Source organism: Diplotaxodon limnothrissa, linkage group LG3, assembly GCF_057381915.1.
Source record: "Diplotaxodon limnothrissa isolate DT_005_m linkage group LG3, D_limnothrissa_male_GT1.1, whole genome shotgun sequence".
NCBI lineage: Eukaryota > Metazoa > Chordata > Actinopteri > Cichliformes > Cichlidae > Diplotaxodon > Diplotaxodon limnothrissa.
The window spans coordinates 27,187,513-27,213,381 of record NC_140598.1 but is presented as its reverse complement, the minus strand read 5'-3'; the positions used below and the strand labels follow the sequence as shown (position 1 = coordinate 27,213,381).

The following is a 25,869-nucleotide window of genomic DNA, read 5'->3' as shown; positions in this document are numbered from 1 at the left end:
CCAGAGTTTTTTTTTTAAACCTTATTTTTGTTTCTGAAAGAAATGAGATCCACATTCATTTTACATTTCGATAGAGCAGTGGCAGTATAATGTCCTTGTAGGTGGATATCAGGCGCTTGTAGAGCATTTTGTATTTTGGCCTAAATAACCCAAAATGTTACAGTATAATTACTGACCAACTGAAAGCACAAACACTGTAGGTGTTGATCAGTGAGTGCAGATAAATTATTGTGGATTATAGACAATCATTAATGTCATCAGGAGCTATTTATTGGATTGAATGACTGAATGCTATTACGCTGATATTAAACCAAAGACATCCATTTATCTATGTAGCTGCAGAGTCGGATGTTCCTCCATCTGACCTGTAAAGCTTTGTTTCACTTTTCCTTCCATGAAGGTCTTTTCAGTCTGTTTGTTACTTCAGTTTGAATAAGTCTGTTCATATAATGAATATGTTTATAATTCAAGTTTTACATGCATTGCTGCTTGTTTATTTTCTTTCTTTGTTCATTTGTTTTCTTTTTGTTTCTGTATAAAACTAAATATGTGTTTAACTGCTTTGAAGAAAAATACTCTGTATACTGTGATGACTCCACATGCATTTAAATAAACTTCAACAAATTCCAATCGAGTACATTTATTTTATTATTCTCATACTTTCAATCTTGTCTCTAAATGCTGCTTTTTGTGAGCTTAGACCCAAACCTGTTTCTATGCAGAGGTGCATGCACTGATCACTTTTACCACAATCACAACTATAACTGAGCAATCAAATGTTAGACTGAATTTATGAGCAAATCATAAACACAATTGTCTCACCTTGATCTCTGGTGTCTCATCATCTCCACCATTAATTCATGCCTAAAGATAATCTTCTGTAGCTACCATTTGTCTTTAAATTAGAAATCAAAAGATGTAAAACCTATGAAGAAAAAATTAAAAGTACAAAATCTATGACTGACTCTATGACATATAGCTGGATTGGAGTCTGCTGAGCTGATTCTGGAACCCCTTGACATCCAAATAGACTTCATCTATTGCTGCTATAATGAGATTTTTGCTTGTGCAGCAGTTCTCATTAACAGTATTTCCAAAATGATTAATTAAAGGAACTACAGTTTGTGGTGTTGCGTGTCAAAATAATCTCATTGTGCATATTTTTGCATGAAATTAAAAGTGAGGTTACTGCCATTGCCTGTGAACCAATAGAAAGCTGGTGCTCAGAGGAAGAGGGCGGGCTTTACTTGGTGTCAGTGACAGAAATGAAAAAAAGCTCAAATGAGTGAGAAGGACGATGAAGGAAACATCTGTGCTGTGTCTGCTCTGTAAGTAGAATCTCTGTGTTTGTTTGAATTCTTGTACTTTGACTGTCTGCTCTCCTGATAACTGATGATGGAGGAGAAGACATGAAAAACAAATCAGGCTGAATTCAAGTTCAAACACCATGAGGACCAACTGCAGGTCTGAACTGACTCTTTATCTTTGCTCAGGAGTCGAGGAAACACAGCAGGCAGTGAAAAGATCAAATCATTCACTCATTATATCAACACAGCTGCACAGTGGACACATGACTTTACTGGGTTATTTAAATGCAGTGGGTATTTTGTATATATTTACAGAAAGGCAGTACACATATAAATAAAGGTTGCTTCAAGAGTTGTTTTATATAAAATTTCAAACTGAGTAAGAGGACAATGAAGCATTGAAATTTTAGATATAAATATAAGAAGAGTTGTTTAAAAAACAACAAACAAAAAACAATAAAAAAATTAGAATTTATATCTAACACTACAGGTTTCATAGAGGTGCAGTGGTTAGTGTCTTGTGGTTTCCTGCATCAGTCCAAAGACATGTTTGGTTAATGATACTAAACTGGCCGTATGTGTGAATGTTAGTTTGTAATGGACTCCAGTAATTTTAAAACAGTGGATTTAGACTCCAGCTCCGTCTCAGTTAGATTATTAATTAAAATGATGGATTAAAATTTCACCTGTTTTTTTTTTAGCATCAAATTCCCTTTTGACCGTTTTGTTGTTCAAACGTTTTAAAACATTTGCCACAAAGTGTTTTCGACTATGAGTTTCATTTTCAAAACAGATCCACACAACATTTTATTCTGTATTCGTCAAACATATATTTAACATTCATGGCTGGCTTGGAACAATCAAAATATAAATGAAATGTTATTCATTTGTGGAAGGAAACAAACTCTAGGGGTTCTGGTACTATGAAGTAGGTCAAACAGAAAAAACTCCACACCAAAGGACCTCAACAAGTGTGTGGATTCAAATCCAACACCTTGTTGTGCAGCAGAAGAACTAACCACTGCCCCCCCTTGATTGTATCATCAAATAGAAAATGAGCAGATACATGAGAGAGATGAGTTTGTGTGTTTGTCAGCTGTTTGTGTGGAGTTGTTCTTTATGTTCACCTCAAATCAACCTGAGTGTCATTTCTCTTTAGTTCTGATCTCACTGCTGAGCTGCACAACAAACCAAGGTCAGTAACCTTCTTCTGTCACAGTTTAAACCTGAGAAATGCTCACTGATATGACCTGATTGGGTTCATGTTCATGTTCTCACATATAAAACTGATGAAATGAAGAATTTATCACAGAATTATATCTCTTAACAAAAGTCTAACAGATCCTTTCATTGTAACCCTCACAGCTCGTCTGACTGTGAGTCCCAGCAGCTCTCAGTTCTTTAAAGGAGACTTTGTGTCTCTGAGCTGTGAGGAGGACGACAGCTCTGCTGGATGGACTCTGAGGAGAAACACAAGCAAACAACAGAGGACTCAGTGTGGAGATGGGTGGGGGAAACCAGCTGGTTCTTTGTGTAACAACAATGTTTTCCCTCATGACAGTGGAGTTTACTGGTGTGAGTCCAGAGAGGGTCCCATCAGTAACATGGTTAACCTGACAGTCACTGGTAAGCTGAGTGTGTGGAGTTAGTGTTGATGAAGCTGTGTGTAAATGGATGAAATGCTGTAGTTTGTCTCTGTGTTGAGGTGGATCAGTGATCCTGCAGAGTCCTGTCCTCCCTGTGATGGAGGGAGATGACGTCACTCTGCTCTGTAAAACAAAGACCACTCCCTCCAACCTCCCAGCTGCTTTCTATAAAGATGGCTCCCTCATCAGGAAGCAGCCTACAGGTCACATGACCATCCAGCATGTTTCCAGGTCTGATGAAGGCCTCTACAAGTGTGACATCAGCGGTCATGGAGAGTCTCCATCCAGCTGGATCACTGTCACAGGTGACACACTCACCTGTCTGTGTTTCTGCAGCTTTCAACATTCACAATGTGACGACAACTTAATGACTGTGTTTGCTTTATTTTAGGGGAACACACCACCACACCTCCACCTACATCCACACCTCCACCTACATCCACCTCACCTTTTGTTCTCTCTGTGTTGTCATGTGTTGGATCAGTCTGTGTTGTGGTTCTACTGGTGTTACTGGTTCTGCTGGTGAGACGATGTGTTCACAGGAAACCTGAAGGTGAGACTCAGACTTCCTGATCTTTCATGTTTGAGTTTGTTTACTAGAATAAAGTTCACATTCACTATGATCACAGCAACAACTTAACCTAAATGTAATCTTTGTTTAGATATTTAATTTATATAATTGTTCATTTTGGAAAAATTTAACAGATGGAAAAGTAGCTGAAGAAGATGACATCATCACTTATGTCTTTTACTGTGATGTCAAAACATCAAAACTTCAAAAACAGCCAATCAGACGACGCAGAGGTAGTACTGTGATTTCTTCATAGAAGAGTTCATGTTGAGGTTTCAGCTCTTTGTTATCGTAGTAAACATGTTGATCAGTCTCATCTCTTTTCTTTCTTCTCTGCATTGGTCAAAAGTGAAGTCAAAGTCAGCTTTGTTGTCAAAGACCATATGTACAGTACAAGAATTTGAATTGACAACTGTCAACCCTCAGTGTGTTTGCTTTATTTTAGAGAAACACACCACACACTAGTAATGTAACTAAGTTACTTTAAATTAGTAACTTAGTTACATAACTAGTTACTTCTGTCAAAAGTAACTCAGTTACTTCAAGTTACTCATTACTTTCAAAGTAACTAGTTACTAGGGAAAGTAACTTTGGTTTTACTCAGAATTCTCTTGTTAATGTGTTGCTTCTGTAACTGGATACCCAGCAAGATTGCCAGTCTTCTAGCTTGCTTACTTGCCACATGTGCACTGTGCCACCTACCAATAGAAAGGAAAAAATAATCTGCATATTTCCACAAGAGAAATCCCACGCCTCGACCGTCATTGACCGCCGCCATGATTCTAGCCTACGTCACAGCGTCATGTGCGCTTTTTACATCCAACACAAAAACTGCAGTCGTGGTGCTTTTTCAAATTCAAATTCAAATTTTTTATTTGTCACGTACACAGTCATACACAGTACGATATGTACTGAAATGCTTGGACAACTGCTCGTGACCTAAAGAAAACAAAAAAGGAAAAGGCTATGAATAAGATAGGAAATAAATATGAAAAATTAAAAAGGGTAAATTTAACTAGGAAGGAATAAAATATAAATTAAGGTTAAAAATGAAATAACTGTACAACACAAATTAGAATGAAGGGTAAATTTAACTGGGAAGAATAAGATAAAATATATAAATTAAAGTTGAAAATAAAATAACTGTACAACACAAATTAGAATGAAGGGTAAATTTAACTGGGAAGAATAAGATAAAGATAAATATATAAATTAAAGTTGAAAATAAAATAACTGTACAACAAAATACACAATACACAATATAGAACTATATAAGAATGTATGAAGAAATCTAAATATAAATAAATATATACACAATAACAGCAGCTGTACAAGTATTAACCGGAAATGAAGAATATAGTGACCAGTGTTGTGCAAAACCAAAGTCCAGAAAGTCCAGTGTGTGTGTAAGAACCATATGTGTGGGTCAGTACTGTGTGGTGGTGTGATTGAGAGACCGTATCGCCTGCGGGAAGAAGCTCCTCCTCAGTCTCTCTGTGTTGGTCTTCAGGGAGCGGAATCGCTTTCCTGACCTCAACAGAGAGAACAGTCCGTTGTTGGGATGGCTGAGGTCCTTCACGATCTTCCTGGCCTTGGTCCAGCACCGCCTGCTGTAGATTGAGTGCAGGTCAGGGAGCTCGGAGCGGATGGTGCGCTCAGCTGACCGCACAACCCTCTGTAGAGCTCGTCTGTCCTGCATGGTGCTGTTCCCGAACCAGGTTAAGATGTTTCCCGCCAGGATGCTCTCTATGGTGCACGAGTAAAAGTTCCTGAGCACCTTGGAGGGCAGTTGGAAGTCTCTCAAGCGTCTGAGGTGGTAGAGATGCTGTCGGGCCTTTTTCACCACGGTGTTGATGTGACAGGACCATGACAGGTCCTGCGTGATGTGAACTCCGAGGTATTTGAAGCTGTCCACTCTCTCCACTGGGCACTCGTTGATGACGGGGGTCTGGTAGTTCCTCTCCTGCTTAGTGCTGAAGTCCACTATCAGCTCCTTTGTCTTACTGACGTTTAGAAGGAGGTTGTTCCTCTGGCACCAGTTCTCCAGATTCCTAATCTCCTTCAGGTAGGCCGTCTCGTTGTTATCAGAGATCAGGCCCACCACGACGGTGTCGTCAGCAAACTTGATGATGGTGGTGGAGCTGGTAGTGGCCACACAGTCATATGTGTACAAAGAGTACAGCAGGGGGCTCAGAACACACCCCTGGGGGGCTCCAGTGCTGAGAGTGGTGGAGGCTGAGACATGTCCGCCCATCCTTACTGCCTGTGGTCTGCCAGTTAGGAAGTTGGAGATCCACTGACACATAGATGAGCTGAGTCCCAGATGCTCCAGCTTGGTGGTGAGTGTAGAGGGAATTATGGTGTTAAATGCAGAGCTGTAGTCTATGAAGAGCATTTTAACATAATTCCCCCTTCTAGTGTCCAAGTGAGTGAGTGATGTGTGGAGGAGATGAGAGATGGCATCGTCTGTGGAACGTTTTGGACGGTAAGCGAACTGTAGTGGGTCCAGTGTGTCTGGTAGTGAAGAAATGATGAAGTCTCTGACCAGGCGTTCAAAGCACTTCATCACTACTGAGGTGAGGGCTACAGGGCAATAGTCATTGAGAGAAGCAGGGTGGGGTTTCTTCGGGACAGGAACAATGATGGACTCTTTGAAGCATGTGGGGATCACCGACTGAGATAAAGAGATGTTGAATATCTCAGTGAACACAGGAGCTAGCTGGTATGCGCAGTCTCTTAGGATACGACCTGGGATGCCGTCTGGTCCTGCTGCTTTCCTGGTGTTCACTCTCTTGAAGGCTCTCCTTACTTCATGCTCGGAGATGACGAGCACGTTTCTGGTGCTGGCAGTATCTTCCTGTCTGCAGCCGTTAGCGCCGCTAACACTAGCATTGTTGGAGACCTTAGCTGCAGCCTCGAAGCGAGCATAGAAAGTGTTCAGCTCGTCTGCCAGAGTCACGGCCGCGTTCGTCATACCGGTTGTTGGTGCTTTATAGTCCGTTATTGTCCTTAGTCCCCGCCACAGGCTCCTAGAGTCACTCTGTTGGAGTTGTGACTCTAGTTTCCTCCCGTAGCGCTGCTTCGCCTCTTTCACCGCCCTCCGCACGTTATATGACGCGGCTTTGTACGGGTCCATGTCCCCCGTCATGAGTCCCGTGTTGTAGGCAGCGGTGCGGGATCTCAGAGCGTTGCGGATGGTTTTATCCACCCACGGCTTCTGGTTGGGAAACGTTGTGATAGTCTTTGTCTCCACGGTATCATCCGCTAGTTTCCCGATGAATCCCACAATCGCTTCCGTAAACACGTTGACATCATCATCGGAGCTGTTTCTGAACATGCCCCAGTCTGCGTCATCGAGTGCGTCCTGTAACGCGGCCACCGATTGATCCGTCCAGCGCGCGACCTTCCTCTGAACCGGAACTTCCTGTTTTAGCCTTTGTTTGTATTTTGGCATGAGGAAGATGGCGGCGTGATCAGATTTGCCAAATGGGGGGCGGGATTGTGCCTTGTAGCCGTCCTTGACCGTAGTGTAGCAGTGGTCCAGTGTCCTTTCACCCCTGGTGGGGCAGGTGATGTGTTGATAAAAGTTCGGCGCTGCGCGTTTGAGGTTGGCGCTATTAAAGTCCCCCGTCACAATAAGCGCAGCGTCCCGGTGTTGTGTCTGGTGCTGTGTGAGTGCCTCATGCAGCTCGCATAAGGCGGTGACCGTGTCCGCTTGTGGTGGAATATAAACGGCACTTACAATGACCGATGTAAATTCCCGAGGTAGATAAAAAGGACGACACATGATGGACAGTAGTTCCAGATTTGGTGTGCAGGAGCGTGTGAGAGGAACAACGTTCGCACTGTTGCACCAGTTGTTGTTCACCATTAAACACACGCCGCCTCCCCTTGACTTCCCCGAGTCCCGTGTCCTGTCCATGCGGTGAACCGAGAAGAACTCGGCCGGCTGGATGGCGTGGTCCGGCACCGCTGGGTTCAGCCATGTCTCGGTGAAGCAGAGGAGATTGCAGTCCCGAATGTCTCTCTGGAACTTTATCCTGGCCCTGAGGTCGTCAAGCTTGTTCTCCAGTGACTGGACGTTGGCGAGCAGGATGCTAGGAAGAGGTGTGCGGTGTGCACGAGCTCTCAGCCTGTTCCTGACGCCGGCTCGCTTCCCTCTAGGCCGCCGCCGCTTCCCTTTGTTCTCCCTCGAGATCTCACTCGGCCAGCTCGGATCCGGAGTTAAAAACTTCGAATTGTGAGTACATTGTATACCAATAGAAACAAGAGTGTCACTGTCATACCTAATGTACCCAATGGTGATGATTTTGCCGATTTAGAAACACTGAAAACTAACTTAAAAAACAAAGACAAAGAAAAAGTGGTCGGAGCAGTCGTGACGGCAGCCGACCTCACCGGCGCCATCTTATGATCTTTCGATTGTACTCAGAACTCGGAAATTCTGCCTTCTGAATAGGAAGATTTAGGTAACACCAGACTGCAGATGAGCTGCATACATGGCTGGACTGGGACAAAAAATCGGCCCGGGTCCGGCCCACCATTATAGGAAAATTCATAAAGCCTTTGAATGAAAATAAACACTGTTGTGACAGTGATGTACACTGTTCTGATGGTATATATGTATCAATCTATCAATCGTTTGTTGTAAGATTCAGATAATTATTCTTTAAAAGCTAGACATTTTAAATGAGAATAAGAATAAGAAAGTATTTCTTTGTGCCCCCCTCTCTCTGTTAATGCTCTACCTGCCCCCCTGGCAACACTTTGCTAGACCCGCCCCTGCACAGCTACCAGCTGTCAGCTACTTAGAAAAGGATCCTGGTGTTATTTGTCTCTCAGAAACAGTTCATAACTTCCCTTCAACTCATTCATGTCACCTAAAAGGTAAACCTGTTTCTCCATCACAGCTCTGATGATTCAGTAAGGACATCTCCTGGTTTCATCTTCATGTTTCCCTCTCACCACATGTCCAAACTGACATCCTGACCAGCAGCTTTACAGCTGTGGCTCCAGCAAACATCAGCTGATACTAGAAATTAATATTAAATAAATTCTAACAACAGCTGATCAAGCTTAAACGTGCTGCTGTTGTTTAGCGCGACATCCGCTGGTTTCCTCTTTCTGGCGCAAAGTGAGCGATAAACAAACAAGAGAGAAAAGCCGATCAGCTGATCATTGATCAGTTTTCATGATTGAAGTAGCAACAGGAGAGGGAGGGTAAGAGGATGAGAGGAGAAGAGGCAGCTGTGCAGCGTAAACACAGAATAACTTCAGCTTTGTGTCTTTTTCATTGTAGCTGAAGTCCGGGACAAAATGTTCCTTTTCACCTCAATACGAAACCCGTAATATTTTCTCTGAATACGAGACAATTCTGTTTTTTACAGGACGGTTGGCAACTCTAATAACTAACCTTATGAACAAAATAAAGTTCAACATCAGTAACATCATAGCACCCGCCCAGCTGTATGGAAACTCCGTCATGCTTGCTAGTACGCAGTACGGAAAAGTCAGCATAACAAAAATAAACTCCACCTACTTTATATCTGACCCAGACAGACTGCAGGTCATAACTTCTTACCTGAAGTTCAGTTCACCTGACACTCGGACCGGCGGCCGCTTCGGGTCTCTCCTCCTCCTGCCTCACCTTTCTCTCATCCACCTGCTGGCCTCCACCACTTGCTAATGTTAATGAATCTGTGGAAGCTCCGTGATAGCCACCACACGAAGTAACGAATAACGAGCCTATCTAAATCCCAGTAACGATTAATGTTACTTAACAATGCGTTAGTCCCAACACTGGTACTTATTGAGTGTTGTTCACTGTGAGATGGACTGTGTGTTTGTGGTCTGTTGTTGAAGCTAACAGCTCTGCAGTCGTCCAGCATCCTGTTTCTGATAGAAAGAAACACTTCAGCTGCAGGTGTTTCAACACAGGACTGTTCATTTTAAACACAGGAAGGAATGTGAAGACATCATTTGGAAAATCATTTCTCATTTCTCCAAACTCAACCTTTTACAGTAGATTTACTCTTCCCCCCTAAATTTACCCTTTCACTATTTTATATGTCATCAGCATTTTAAATCTCATGTACCTCAGTATCTGTGCCTTAAATTCTGATTGTCACTTCTACAGTTTTATTATTTTGATAGTGAATGACATCCTCCATGCTGACCAGATCTCAGTTATGATTTTAGTTTAACTGTAGTCTAAAATGTCTTCTCACTGCAGTGAGTCCTGGCTTGGCTAATGACAGTGTTCATGTAGTGAAAGCATGTTTGCTTTGTGCTCTGTGGTTAAATGTGCCAGCCTGCATTGAAAGAACATGGAAGCTCTCACAGTTCTTTGTGGTCACTCTGTTTCTCAGCAGAGGTGTTAAAAAAAGAAAAGGTACAAAGGTGCTGATTTTGTAAAGAGTTGTCCATTAGACTTTTCATGATGCAACTTCACAAATAATAATAATAATAATAATAATAATAATGTAGTGTAAGAATATAATAATACTTTAAATGTTCTATCTGCAGTAATTTAAATGTTTTTTCATTATACAGAGACTGATTCAGCTGCAGTCGACGCAGCAGTGAGAAATGAAGACTTCACTTAAACAACCATCAGAACAAGGAGGCCCAGACCTTCCAAGGGGGCATTCATAGTCAATATCAAGTATATAAACAGAAAGACTGAACGTCAATTCATTTTGTCTTTTTTAAAGTCCTGCATGTAAAACCAAAGCAGCAACTTCCTGTTGTTTACAGTTAAAGCTGATGAGGCTTCTCACTGCAGTGTGTTCTGGTTTGGCTAATAATAGTGTTCATGCCGTGACGATAAGTTTTCTTTGTGCTTTGTGGTGAAGTGCACCAGTTTGCATTAAAAGAAAATACTGTAGCAGCTTTGTGGCGTTTGCCTTTGTCACAGGGTGGAAAGGGACAAGTTATTTAAGTTTTGCACGTTTTGTTGTGTTTTACCTCTTTAATATTTTAATATGAAGTGTATTTACTTAGTTTTTTATATTGCATGTATTGGTCATGTTTTGTGCAGTGGTTATGTTGTTGCATGTTTTCGTTACACCGTCAAATTGTCCTGGAAAGACGCCACCCCTACCTGATAGTAAACTGATCACACCTGCGAGAGATCCCAGAGAGGCCAATAAGAGGGCCTGGCAGACCAAAGGAAGTGGTTCGAACGAGAGGCAAGAGAGGGCCGAAGCATGAAGGCACCCATGAGTGTCACGGGAACCCACGAGAGCCTGGAGTGACACGGAGGCTTAAGAGATGGGGCCTGAGAGGCCTGACGTGAGGCTTTTAGATAATTTACAGAGTGACATATAAGACGGCTAGAGTTGGCTTTGAGCGAAGGACACCAGCGCGCAGAGCACCAGTGCAGAGAGTGACAGTACCAGCGGGGAGAGCGGAGACAGCACCAGCGGAAGGCACGAGACGGCTGTGTGGCTTTGCAGTTTTAAAGAAGCGGCGGGTGGAGTTGAGAGCTCTGCCCACCCGGGGTAAGTCTCCGACTTATCCCCTTTTATTGAATAAAAACTGCCGGAAGAATAGTGACTGCCGCTCCTCCCTTTCTCTAGCATATCAAGACGCGAATGCGGAAAGGAAGGAGAGGACTCCGCTGGGTTTCCCTTTTACTTCGCTGGATTTCTTAACTCCCTGGGACTTTTAGGTCGTGGCGCAGGCCACTGGACTTTTAATGTTGTGTTTTATTGATTTTTATTGTGTTACCCCTTGGCCAAGGTTGTTTTAATTCATTTTACATTTTTAACTATTTAAATATAATAAATTATATTTTTAATCATACAGTTTTAATTTGTGTGCTTTCCCTTGGCGGCTCCACTGCTCTGCCCGTTTGAGGAAGGTTTCCTTCCTTTAAAAAAACACAAAACACCTTGGAAATAAAATCAGCCTTCCGCATCCGTTACACCTTCTTTTTCATTCAAACACCCCAGGTGTTTCTGGTCAACAACTTTCATACAGCACAGATGTTAAGACGTGGAAAATAAAATGAAAATCTCAAGTGTATAATACTATTAGCGTTGTCAGTGAAGTAATTTATGTGTTTTTTTTTGTGCAGACATTGAGGGGGAACTGACATTAGTTACGAACTAATAACCATCATGCCAAAGAGGACCAGAGGTACAGCTGCTCTTTGTCTTTAACTCTCAACAGAGCTAGCTGTAGGAGTTGCTTCTTAAGAAGGCTATTAAACCACTATTAACCATGTGAGTCATCCCATGCGCCTAGGTGTGAAAAAAGCATGGGTCATTATCACGACAGGTTTTAGGTGAAACCACTGTGGGACCTTGCTTCTTCTCCTCACTTCTCATTGGCTCCATTTTGAGAGGCGCCACCGTCGCTAAGCAGCATATCAAAGACATTAGATTCGTGCAAATTAATCACATAGTGAGTGGTTTATGTTTATGCATGTTGGAGGTATTTCCCCTTCAACATGCATGTGATCAGTGTTGTGGTCAGTAATGAAAAACTGATTTTAAAAAGTTATTACACATATTACACAGAATACTTTTTTAAAGTAATGGAGTACGTTACTTAACTACACCCAGGAGAAAGACATTTGTTATAATACTCTGCGTTATTTTCATGTTACTCTGAAAAATAATCCAAAAAACACTGTCTCATAATTATCAATTAATAATATAAACAAACAGGCTACAGCTCCCACACACCAACACAAATATGAACTGTGTGTGTTTGTGTTCAGACTTTAAACCCGAGTCAGATGTCGTCTACTCTTCACTGAAGTAGTCCACCAGTCCAACCACTGATGTCCAGCTGCTGGTCTTTAACTGGTCCTCCCAGCACTTCACACCAGATGACATCCACATGTTCAATGTATATATTGTTTTTTGTTAACATCACAGATATTTATATTTAATTTATGTTTGACTTATGTGTCTCTGCCAGATGAATAAACTTTTGTTCTCCTTACTGCAGCGAGGGTGTTTCAGTCTCTGACTAAAGGAGCTGCTCAGCCCACTCACATACTCATGCAGTGGGTGATGTGGGTTGTTCATGATGGATGTCAGCTTTACCAACATCCTCCTCTCGCCAACCACCTCCACAGACTCCAGGGGACATCCCAGCACAGAGCTAGACCTCCGCACCAGTTTGTCAATCCTGCTCCTGTCCCTGTCCGTGCATCCACTGGTGGAGGTGGAGTCCACTCCACAGGTGGAGTCCACTCTGGCCCTTCTTATACAGGATGTCTGTATTTGTAGTCCAGTTTATTGTTGAGGTGAACACCCAGGTACTTATCAGAGTCCACTATCTCAATGTCTTTCCCTTGGATGTTCACCGGTGTTGTAGGGGGTGACTTCCTCCTGAAGTCTATGATCATCTCCTTTGTCTTGCCGGCATTGATTTGGAGTACGTTGGTCTCACACCAGCCAACAAAGTCACTGATGACCCCCCTGTATTCCTGATCATTCCCATCTGATACGCATCCAATGATGGCTGTATGATCTGAGTACTTCTGTAGACAGCAATCGTCCGAATTATAACCGAAGTCTGAAGTGTAAAGGCTGAACAGGAAAGGTGAGAGAACCGTGCCCTGTGGTGCCCCCGTGCTGCAGATTACCACCTCGGACACACATGGAGCCTCACATACTGTGGTCTGTTAGTAAGGTCCATGGTCAGCTGTTTGTCTACTCCGGCTCCCTCCAGCTTCACTCTCAGTAGTGCAGGTTGGATGGTGTTGAAGCACTGGAGAAGTCAAAAAACATGATCCTCACAGTGCTTTCTGCTGTGTTTTACTTGCATCTATTTGAAAGACTGAGTGTAAACACAAAAAAATATTTTATTTTATGTGCTGGAATGTGCAGAAAATAGGTTTAAATGTTAAACAAATTTCTTCCAGTCAGAGAATGTTGCATATAATTAAATTGTTGCTTGATGCATAAAGTTAAAAGATTAAAACTAATAAAACAAGTTTTAAAAAGAGACGTTTCCATTTGATTACATTTTATATGATGGTTTATGTAGAAAAAGTAGAATTGGGCTGAAAGATCTATCGCTTTATTACCCATTCAGGTTGTAAATCGTGTTTTTAAAAAGTAACTTAGTAATTAATTACTTTTGAAAATAAGTAATCAGTAAAGTGACGGGATTACTTTTTGGGTGAAGTAATCAGTAATTAGTTACTGATTACTTTTTTCAAGTAACTTGACCAACACTGGGTATAAGCTTGCTAAATTTGAGTTTCAGCTTTGTTATGATTAGAAACTCAAATTTGGGGGCAATTCTGACTGGCCCCCTCCTCGACTCAGAGATGGTCTTTCACTTCTTAATGTAAATGGCCTCCTTGACTCAGCGCTCAAACCTACGTCTCAACTGTTCTGATACTCCTGACATATAAGGGAAACCTGCAGTCAGCTGACACTGAAGAAGTCACTTGGATGAGTGATGAAAAAATTCTCACACTGAAAATGCTACGTACAGATGAACTGAATGAACTTTTTGGCATTTTCTTACCTGGATAATTTAGCATTTAGACGTGTGAGTTAATATAAAATGTGAATCGTAGTGTTCCAGTCAGTCTGACATGGATTTGTTCATCAACCAAACTACAGATCACTGAGTACAGAGGACATTTTATTTTCTAATCTGATTCTATTTATAATAGTGAATATCAACTTAAAGTAGTACTTGCTTGTAGTGGTGCAACGGATCAAAAGTCTCACTGTTCGGATCGGATCAAATTTTTTTGTCACGGATCAATTTTCGGATCAGCAGAAAAAAAGAAGACAAAAATTTAACTCGCCATTTACTTATTTAAGTATTTTTTGCCTACTAAAAACATTCAACTCAAGACTCATTACACGCAATTATATAAAAACAAATTAACATGGAATACATAGCAGTACAGGGCTTTCTATCTACTACTCCGCTGTGATATAACGAGCGGTCACGGTCACGTAGCTTTCCGTTGCCCTGGAGGTCCACCCATTTGTAGTTAGGGCAACAGAAGATGCCTGAGACAGTTCAGCCATTACTTTAAACTTTTCCTGCTCATACATGCTTGCGATCTTGTCACTGAAGTGGACGCGTAACAGGATGTAGCGCGTCATGGCGTAGCTCAAGCACGTCCATCATAGTTTAAACTAGTTAACAGAGATTTGCCGCGTTAAAGCAGTTACGGCATTAACGTCATTTTAACGAGATTTACGCTGACAGCACTAGTTACCGCGGATCACCCGTGCTTGGGGCTGCACGGCATCAATGCGTCAACTAACGCGTTGACTAGTTTAAACCCCTTGTTTTGCACAACAGAATGCGGCCTCCCGAATGCTGCTAAACACCCCGTTAGCTTTAGTAACAGCTTTAGCCCGGTCGGACTGGGCAGAAAAGGGCTGCTTAAATACCGCAAACTCCTCTGCTCCTCCGCTAGCGCTGGCCATAACTATCGCTTGACAGACTGACCACGCGCACCATACACATACTTTTTTCTTCTTTTTCGAATCTTCCGATCACGTGTGTGCCGAACCGTGGAGTGGGATTGGTTCGGATTACGGATCAACCGTGATCCGTTGCACCACTACTTGCTTGTATGTGTTTATGTAATTAGCTACAATGGCCTTAATTTACTGGTCTTGCCTTTTGTGTTTGTGTTGCAGTTTTAAGTGAGAGTGGACTTTCCAAATGTTTAGAAAAAAACAAAAAAAAAACAACAACAACTATAGCCTGGTTACATTCATGTCTTTAAATTGTTTGATCACACACAAAGGCTACTTCCTTCCACTGTGTTTCAATTAAAAGAAAAGCTGGTGCTCAGAGGAAGAGGGCGGGCTTTACTTGGTGTCAGTGCGAGAAATGAAAAAAAGCTCAAATGAGTGAGAAGGACGATGAAGGAAACATCTGTGCTGTGTCTGCTCTGTAAGTAGAATCTCTGTGTTTGTTTGAATTCTTGTACTTTGACTGTCTGCTCTCCTGATAACTGATGATGGACTATACTTAAAGTATAGTCAGTGGTGCACATAATCATAATGATCACTTTCAGTGCTGCTTTTATAAACAGCTCAAACTGTGGTAAAAGACCATGATGAGGCTCAACTGCATGGATACTTTCATGTCGTGAGAAATATTAATAAAAAGAAAATCCAAAGATAAAAAGAACAAGTGGTAGAAACTTGATGGATGAAATGGTTCATAAGGACTCCAGGTTTCCCCCAACATTCCAAATACATGTTAAGGTTAAGTCATTATTAATATTTATTTATTTATGTTTTTACCATTTTTTTTGATTAAGTGTGAGAGATACAGATATTGACGGGGTCAGGTTATGTTAAAAAGCATAAATTGTTATACATTGTTCATTGGTTCAAAGGTACACCACACTTCTTTTTTTTGCTTGTCTGTTCTGGTATATTTTTCATTTGAACTGTTATTCTGCCAGAGTACTCATATTTACAAGACGGCAATGATGGTGTGTCAGAAAAGACTCTTTTGTACATATGTTCCTTGAAGGGGATTGGATCCGTTCTTTTCCACCGCAGCTGAGGGCTAGGAGTTGAAGAGAAGCTGGTGTATGTTTTTGTCAATGACCTGATTTTGGAAATAAAGCATATGAAGTGAGAAAGCAACTCCCATAGTCATCCCTGCCTTAAAGCTGCGACATAAGCATTGCACACTTTTTCAGTTCTTTGTTGCCCAAAACGTATGACTGGCACCAAAGTAAGAATAAGCAGATATAGAAGACACAAGTTTTTGGTTTGTGTGGACCTGTTCTTCATGTTCAGTTAAATCAACCTGAGTGTCATTTCTCTTCAGTTCTGATCTCACTGCTGAGCTGCACAACAAACCAAGGTCAGTAAAGGACATGCTGGATCACTGTCACAGGTGACACACTCACCTGTCTGTGTTTCTGCAGCTTTCAACATTCACAATGTGACGACAACTTAATGACTGTGTTTGCTTTATTTTAGAGAATCACACCACCACACCTCCACCTACATCCAACTCTGCTCCAACACTCTCTCCTCCTGTTGTCTTTGTGTTGTCATTTTTTACATCATCTACTCTTACGGTTCTGCTGGTGTTACTGGTGTTACTGGTGAGAAGATACATTGGTAGGAAACTTGAAGGTGAGATTCACACTGTCAGTTTTACATGTGGTTTTATTTTCCTGAATAATCTACTCATTTATTATGAATAGATGTTTTTTTATTTACATTCTCTGCACATGCAAATAATAATTGTTACAATACAATAAAATATAGAAATAAGTTTAGAGCAAGTTGTTACATAAATAAAATTCCATATTGAATTTTTACAGTAAATTGCACTAATTGCGCTGACATTTTGATCATTTCAGCAGATCATGACAAAGCTGAGGAAGATGACATTAAAGATGACATCACATACAGCTACATCAGAATATTACAGCGTCAACAACAGTCAGTCGACCAAAGCAGAGGTAATATTACTTCTAATTTGTCTTTTGGGGTCTGGGTTTTGTGGTTGTGAGATTTGAATGTCAGGAGAAGCATTATTTTATAAAATGTGAACACTTCAGGAAAGTGTTGATTTCTAGAACCAGAAGGGACTACATTTAGGAAAGTGCTACATAGCTTGACTTTTGCGCTAAATACATAGACTGTATGAGGGCATCACACAGGCACAGATAGATGCTAATTAGAGCTAATTAACATTAAAATATATCCTAGAATTTCACTCACCAAAACTGGTGCTCAGACTTTTTGTATGGTTTGTTAATACAGTGAAGGAAAAGTTTAAATGCAGCAACATTTTTACAATGTATTTCCTCATGACTGTGAAGACATGTTCGCTGACCTTAACCTCTCCAATATGCTGATTTTAGTTTAATGTTTAATTTTCCTGACTCTGAGTATGGTTGATTTTATAATAGAAGAGGGCTCAAAGTGAACAAAAGTATTTTGTTGTAACAGGAAAATTAAAAGAATTTGTTTTAATTGCTTCATTATTCAAATTAAATTAATCTCTGTATCTATTTTCAACTGTTTTAAAGTTTTATAAAGTTTAGTATTTGGTAGTTTGTGTAACATCCTGTCATGCTGACCAGATACATACATACATAGATCCTGACGATGAGCTGTTGTATTTTCAGTCATCAGTGTTTTTAAATATTATATTTACACCCAAATTGTTTATTGTGTAAAAAATTCTGAAACAGAAACCCCGCCCCAAAAACCCCCCAAAACAAAACAAAAAAACAAAACTATACAATAAGTTCTGCAGCTGCACTGCATGCACTGATGTCCTGTCTTTGTTTTACTGCACAGAGAGTGATTCAGCTCCAATCGATTTAGAAGTGAGAAGTGAAGGCATCACCTATGGAGAAATCATTGTTAAAGAGCAGCAAAAAACCCTCCCCTGCTGTGATGCTGAGACAAATCCCACGAGTGAAACTGATCACAGCCCAGAATCAGCAATTCAAAACAACAACATTGCAGACGTGGAAGCAGAGCAACTGCGGACGGAAGTTTCAGGCTGTCTCAGTGATGAAGAGCTCCCAGCATCCCCCAGCAACATCAGCATGGAGGAGAGGAAGTCACTCACATCACTTAGTAATGACAACAACATCATCATCCTTCCGGCAGACAAAGGTAGGCGCATGCTTTTTCTAATCCAGAAAGACTATCAGGACAAAATGTTGTCACTGCTCAGGGACAAAAATGCATGCGAGCACCTGAAAAATTACCCAGGATGTGGTTACAGGAAGAAGGTGATAGATTGTCTGAAGCAGTTAGAAAGAGACAAATTTAGCAAACATACATAAACAGGATGCACCTTTAAGACTGCATGTCTGTAGGATCAAGTTGGTCACCTATAATATTTCTGAGTTTCTGACTTCGATCCTCAACCCGCAGCTCTGAACACCACATCCTGATCACCTTGGATTTTGTTGAGAAGGTGAGAGATGTCATTATGGAGGCAGATCTTGTACGATGTTACATGTCTCTTCTCTTGCGTTCCAGTCACTGATGCGTTGAAGGTAATTTGTACGAGATTACAGACTGACCCAAAACTCAGCAACAGAACCACTTTCAGCACCAATCAAATGTGTTTCCTTTTCGAACAGTCTTCATTCCATTTAAAATACGTTTATTAGTTTATTATTATTAGTCCCACACGTGCGAAATTTGTTGCGTCACAGCAGAAAGCAGACAGTTAAAATAGTAAAATTTAAGGTCAACAATGGGATAGGATAGGATAAGACAAACAACAAAATTGCACTTTGTGTTATTGCACCTGTGTGGATATGTGCATCTGGTTAGCTGCAAAATTCTTTGTTATGGAGTCTGACTGCAGTAGGGAGGAAAGACCTGCAAAATCTCTCTGTCCCACATCGTGGGTGTTGCAGCCACTGACGGATCTGCTCAGTGCTGTCAGAGTCTCTTGCCTGTAGTGCTGACATATTTGGGTCAGCACTACAGGCAGAAACATGGGTGTGCCGTGGGTTCCCCGCCCACTGTGGCCGACTTGTACATGGAAGAAGTAGAAAATAGAGCTTTGTTATCCTACACTGGAACACCACCAAGTCATTGGTTCGGGTACGTGGATGATTACGCGGATTACGTCCAGATGAACAGAATCAACCTTTTGCAGATTTATTTATATCACCTAAAATCTTTTGGGGGTCTTTTTCTTGTTGTTGTTTTTTTTACGTTCTTTGCTGTATTTACTTTTTTTGCAGCATGAGGGTCTGTGAACCAAAATGTGATCACATGTGATCATGGAGGATTGTTTTCAGCAGTCCAGTGATCAACATAAAATGTATTTATTTAATTAGTTTTCTTTGAGCCACATTATGTCTTCAGTACTGTGGTTTCAGGTACAGGTTGAGCTTGTATGGCCCAGATGTCAGGCGTGTTTTGACTTTTAGCAGTGTGGTAACTGGATATTTCATCAAAAAGCAGCTCAGATGTTTCTACTCTCTGCTTTTGGCTCACACGCCGGTTATAAACAGGATAAATTTGTTATTAATAATAATAGGCTCAGGATGGAACATATGAACAGACTAAAGGTCTTTAACTGTAGGTTTTCAGCCTGTCAAAGTGTCCCTTTAATACAATGAGTCATTTTGACTTAAACGTCTGCATCTAAAACCACAGTAGCAGCTTCCTGCTGCCTGTTGTTCAGTCGAGTTAACCACAGCTTGAATCTAAACATTCTCACCATAGTGTGTGTCTGCTTGGCTAAGAATAGTTTTTTTGAAAACATGCTTGCTTCCTGCTCTGTGGTGAAGTGTATCAGTCACCATGAAGAAACAAAATAGCAGCTTTGTGGTCATCTACCTTCGTTTATTCCCACAGAAACAACACCCAGCTCTTTGTAGTCATTTCTCAGAAGAGCTGTTAAGGAGAGGTACAAACTGTGAAATTCAGTTGCTGTTTATAGAAGTTAAGCTCCGAATAGATAAAAATACATGAATAAAAAGTTAATCAGTATAAAATGTTTCCCTGTAGTTGTAATAATATACATTCGATATACCTGGAGAAATTTACACATCTTGCAAAAAGTAACCCAGCTGCAAAATAAGATGTCACGTATGGACAAACAAAGTCAGAGGTCCAGCTGCTCTTCATCTTTCACTGTGGGCCGATCCTGTTAAATTTGATTGGATCAGTACTTCTCTAGAGCTGGACAGGGACATATTTACCACTGTGTAAAAGGCTGTAAACATTTGGTAATGAAGGAGAGGAAGGCTGTTCCATTCATATATAAAGTAATAAATAGTTAGGTAAATAGTAGGTTTTTAGCTACTCAGTTGCCCTGCTTCATATTTTTCATTTCATGATGGAACAAGTATTTCAGGTGGTCTGGATTCTGCTTTGTAGATGCAGTTGTTGTTGTTGTTGTTGTTGTTTTTTTTTGTTTTTTTTTTAGCAGATTAGTGTTTCAGACTTGTTTTAAGTCTAAGGGATCATCCTAAGAAACTGTCTGTGTAGGTGGAGAGAGGCTCCCGAATCAATTCAATCCATGATTTGATTCAATTTGAATCAGAAGAATTTGGCCCTCAGGCAGTCAGAAATATTATAATTCTGATCACTAATCAGTACATATCCATATTTTTATGACTATAAAAAGAAAGGTGACACTTGTGAGACTTTATCAAAGGTGTAAGCATCACAGCAGATGCCTTTGTGCCAAAGTAACTGAGGATAAAACTCAGAAAAACATGAAGGAGGAGGCCTGGGATTTTAAAGCAGGTAATCTTAAAAATATTCTGCAGTAGAACAAAAACTAAAGAAAACCGTGAATCGACATATGAACATTACCTGGACTGGTGAAGTGAAGCAAAGTTACAGAGGTTTTTATTAGAGACAGCTATGCATTTCGCATAATATTAAAACGTTTCTTGTCAGAAGTCATTTAAGTAAAAAAGAAAAGAAAAAAAAAAACAAAGTGGCCAACAACGCTGTAAACAACTGTAGACTGCAAGTGAATGGGAAACTGTTTTTGTACTCGGACAGAGAGAGAGCTGTGCATGAAGTGTGATTTTTATCGTTGTGGGGACAAAACTGCAAGAAGGGATTCATGACGATGTTTATGTGAAGCGTAGTTTGGATCGTCTTTTGCTGCTGGTTCAGTGAATATTGTTTGGAGAGAGATAAAACCTGCAGCTTCAGAATCAGCACAAAAAAAGACGTAAACACAAAGTGCAGAACCGCCGACGCATCAGAATGAGTAAGCTGTCGGCTTTCTAATTAATGTCTTGTTGTATCTCTGTTGTGGTCAGTGCTATCCTCTATGCTGCTGCATGCTGGGGCAGGAGGTTGAGGGTCGCAGATGAAAATAGACTAAATAAAGTGATCCACTGGCTCAGGGGGTTGGAAGCTCATCTTGTAACCGGAAGGTTGCTGGTTCAATCCCCCAGCTCTGTATGTCCTGGTCGTTGTGTCTTTGTGCAAGACACTTCACCCTGCGGTAACAGCCTCGCTTCTGTCAGTCTGCCCCAGGGCAGCTGTGGCTACAACTGTGGTTTGCCTCCACCAGTGTGTGAATGAATAGTGAAATTGTCTAGAAAAGTGCTATATAAATGCAACCCATTACTAATATTGTGGGGATGGAGCTCTGTTAGGGTGGTGTCGGAGAGGCGAATGTTGTCCAAGATAAAGACAATGTTGGATAATACTGCCCACCCACTCCATGACATGCTGATGACTGATAACAGAGACGAAGACAAGGACAGGGAGAAACAGGGCTATGTGTGTGTGTGTGTGTGTGTGTGTGTGACAATAATAAGCAACCGCTTTAATTAACGAAAAGAGGTTTAAGCTGTATTTCACATGGGTTACACTCGATGCTTCATTTAAACTCTGTAGCACTCCGATTGGAGAGTCTCTCTTATGGCGGTCTAGTGTGTGCCAAAGCACAGCGAGGAAGTGTCTCGGTGTGCAGTGCTGCAAACCAGCTGATGAAATTGTTTTTACATGTTAATGTAAAAGCTACTCTTTTAGGCCAAACTCTGACCTCAAGGGTTGTAACATCTGTAGAGTGTGGAACTGTAGATAGCATTATACTGCTAGCAGGCAGGTGTAACTGCAGGAGGAAAATAATTAGTAAGAAGCAGCATTAAAGGAAAAGGCAGCGCTAACTGCTGTTTAACACATTTTGGTAATTATAGACAAAAAGCAGAACTAGGTGATGGACTTGTTGTACGTCAAGACTCTGTATATAACCACTCACACTTTATAGGGGGGTAAGACAAGTATAATGAAAGAAACAAAATCCAAGTGTAGCACCTTAAAAGGAGGGTTAAGAAAATTAAAGGAAGGAGGAGATATTTAGTTCAAAACTGTGTATGAAGGGTACAGGAACACAGAGTACTAAAAAACAGAAAAGTAGGCACTGAATGAGGAACTTAAATAAATGTAACAGATCGAGGGACTGCCCTTTGAATCTGCGTGAGGCTTTTGTGCTATACAAAGTCTGTCGGGACAATAACTGTATTGGTAAATCTTGTTACATGCTTTTGTTTGCTATCTGCTAAGTTTAGATACTAGCTGATTTAGCTCAGAAACCTTTTAAAAAACACCAATTGGGAGCTATGAGAATGTAGGATGTTGTTTTTATTCAATTATTGTTTCTTATATTTTGTAGGTTTATGTTTGTTTTACAAATGTTACTGGTGATGGTCGGTGTGATGCCAGCTGCTCGATGTGGTTAGCCAGCCCCCCAATATAGATACTTGCTTTGGTTACAATGAAATGATTGAGTGTGAATAGAACTACGATATTTGACGTTTTAAAAAGCATTTCAAAAGCATTACATTGTAAACTAAGTTACATTTGGTTGTCAAGAGGTAATGAGGATTTTAGGTAAGTCTCCAAAGTTGATTCTGTTCATCTGGACGTAACGTTTTATAGGAGCAATCTTTCGTCTCTCATCCAAGTGACTTCTTCAGTCTCAGCTGACTGCAGGTTTCCCAAATCTTATAAACAGTACATTTGCATAATGACTGAAACCAGCTCACTGAAGAAACGTTGGGCTGGGAGGTCAGTTCCTTAATCTTAGGGTCTGCTCCAGTGACTGTAGAACAGTCATTGGTCTGCACAATGACATTTCCCTGACAGTATGCCTGATTCAAATTAATAATTTTCATTTCAATTTCTTATTTTGTTTTATTTTATTCTATATCTATGTGTGGATGGATGAGTTGTACTGAGGCAATGAAGGTCCAAGTTGGTCACTTTCAAAACAACTCATTTTGTGAGTACACAGCAAAATCTCCAGTGTTAAATTAACACTAGAGAGTGTCTATATGGGTCCACACCTGAGTGTTAAATACAACACTGTTGAGTGTTAAATTAACACTTTTGACAGTGTTATATGTGGAATATTTCTAACATTTTGAGTTATTTTCCAGTGTTAGAAAATCAGCACTGCTCAGTGTTAGCCATTGTTAATCTTCAAAACTGACTAGGTTACTTTTAAACATATAACACTGTCAAAAGTCTTAATTTAACACTCAACAGTGTTGTATTTAACACTCAGAGGTGTGGACCCATATAGACACGCTCTAGTGTTAATTTAACACTGGAGATTTTGCTGTGTACCAAACTAGATGTCTAAGGTCTCTATTCAAATTGATATCCTACTGGTCATTTGTAAAGGTGCTACAGAAGCAAAAAAAAGAAAAAATGTATGGAGGATTTTTTTAGAATCAAGTAACTCAAATTACTCTGTGAATCGGTGCAGCCCCACTGCACAGTCTGACCTGGGACTGTGTCATGCAGAGAGATTTGACATCTTGGAGTTCAAAGCTTGTAATCATATTTCCTGTTCTTTGAACTGTGTGTGTTTGTGTTCAGACTTTAAACCAGAACCAGATGTCGTCTACTCGTCACTGAAGTAGTCCACCAGTCCAACCACTGATGTCCAGCTGCTGGTCTCTTACTGGCCCATTCAGAACTTCAAACCAGAAGACATCCATGCATACAAATGATTACTGTGTCTGTTTGTTTTCACTTATTTGATTAAAAAAATCAGAACCTTAACCAGAGCTGTTTCAGTACTTAAAATCAACAATGATTTAAAAATAGCAAAACACATTTTAACATGTTTTATTTTGGCACTTTGTTCTTGTTCCCATGACAGTTTTACTGCATGATCAATAAACTTCTGTTCTCACTGTTTTTCTCATGCTTGTCTGTGTCAGTGGCTGTTCACAGCACACAAGGGCTTCAGTGCGACTACGATCAGCAACGTAACCATAGTTTAGAAAATTAGTTAGGATCAGAAATCTTCTCTTAACGTGTCATATTAAAGGGGCAGCCCCTGTGATGCAGTCACCTCCAGAAAAGGCCACACTTCTGAAGACAAAATAGTTGCAATAGAAAACATATATTAAATAAATAATTAATAAAACTTCACTTAAAGGACAAAAAATATTAGAGTCTAAACTACCAGTTATCACTATCCATGTGACTCAACAATAAATACAATAGAAATAATAACTAATTAATAACATTGTACTCTGGAATAAACAGTGAAAGCATCACTGATGATCTGCTTGGAACTGTGTGGTAATTAAACTCAAACAGCTCCATCTAGTGGACATTCATAAAAGTTGCTATTCCAGTCAGTCATCAGCCTGTTTCTAAATGTAGTTATGTAGTTTGACCTCATAATGGCAGTGGCCAAAACTACAGACTAACATGTTTGGGAACATTAATATCAATGTTTTTAAGCACTTTAAGAATATTCTTTCTCTTCTGATAAAGATCTATTCAAAGAGTTTAATAACCATCCACACCACACAGAATTAACCTGATAAACGTGGTTTCAAAAGTCATGCAGAGATCAGTCCAGCATTGTTGATTTCTTCAGATGAGCCAATGATTACATTGGAATCTTTTGTAATCTAACCAGTCACTTACTCTGGTTTGTAATTTGAGGTCACAAATTATTAATTATCTGAGGAGGTTGAAGTGATTGAGGATAGAGATGATTACTAAGAGGGAAGAGAGCTTATTGAGAAGATGTAAGGAATATTTTGCAAAGCTCATAAATGAGAAATAGATAAATACCACTGAAGTCCCCCATCGCTAAATCCATCCAAGTTACATAAACCATGTAACTTGGATGGATTTGATGCTGGCATGACCACAGTGCACACGTCTGCTGTTGCTCACAGTGATCCAAGTTTGTATTTCTGTGAGGTGGCTCAGGGAGTTTGTGTGTTCGCTCAGACACATGAAAAATTAGAGGGAACATTGGATATCAGATGTGCTCTGGGGTGAACTTTGACCTGTAGGTATGAGAAAATGAAGCAGGTATAGCAGGAGAAACAGGTAAACAGAGTGCTCAGAGAGACATTGTTGCACTTTTCTACCATGTTAAGGTCCACATGTGAAAGGCAAAAGAGTCGCAAAATGATTACAAAGTTGCCATGAGAGATTATGTTTGTCCTGTGACAAAGTATTTGAAGAGGGGTCACTGAATAGTTGATTATGAAAATGGTGTGATCAAAAGATCAAAAGAAAAAAACAAAAAAAGGGGAAATGTTTGCATTATGTAATAGTATTTTAAATAATAAAAACCCCATTACAATACCATGAACATCTTTTGTATCCCCTCTGTCACAACAATAGAGTTTCTTCTTCTTCTACCTTTCTGTCCATAAACATTGTTCAAAGGCTAATCACACACAAAACAAATATCCAATGTCCAATATCTGTTGAAGACAACAGACCAGTGTCTTTCAAGACTAAGCAAGGTCTGCTTGCTTGTTTCATGACTTTAAAACAAAACGTGTGTGATACAGTATTATGAAGTACATACTTTGTTGGTGGAATCCATTTTCAGCACTGTGCCAAAAGTGGACAGAATCTGG

At 40.5% G+C, this 25,869-nt stretch overlaps 2 protein-coding genes across 2 annotated transcripts; both read left to right on the top strand.

Moving 5' to 3' along the window:
- The first annotated feature begins 1,297 nt into the window (after window positions 1-1,297).
- On the top strand, window positions 1,298-3,526 carry LOC146635156 (Fc receptor-like protein 5). The gene is made up of 5 exons (XM_085346020.1): window positions 1,298-1,328; window positions 2,467-2,502; window positions 2,673-2,933; window positions 3,013-3,258; window positions 3,345-3,526. Exons 1-5 carry the CDS (start codon window positions 1,298-1,300, stop codon window positions 3,524-3,526), a joined length of 756 nt encoding a protein of 251 aa, XP_085202146.1.
- Window positions 3,527-15,391: 11,865 nt separating this feature from the next.
- On the top strand, window positions 15,392-23,889 carry LOC146635155 (uncharacterized). The gene is made up of 6 exons (XM_085346218.1): window positions 15,392-15,422; window positions 16,317-16,352; window positions 16,472-16,630; window positions 16,861-16,962; window positions 17,810-18,133; window positions 23,846-23,889. Exons 1-6 carry the CDS (start codon window positions 15,392-15,394, stop codon window positions 23,887-23,889), a joined length of 696 nt encoding a protein of 231 aa, XP_085202344.1.
- Window positions 23,890-25,869: the final 1,980 nt, after the last annotated feature.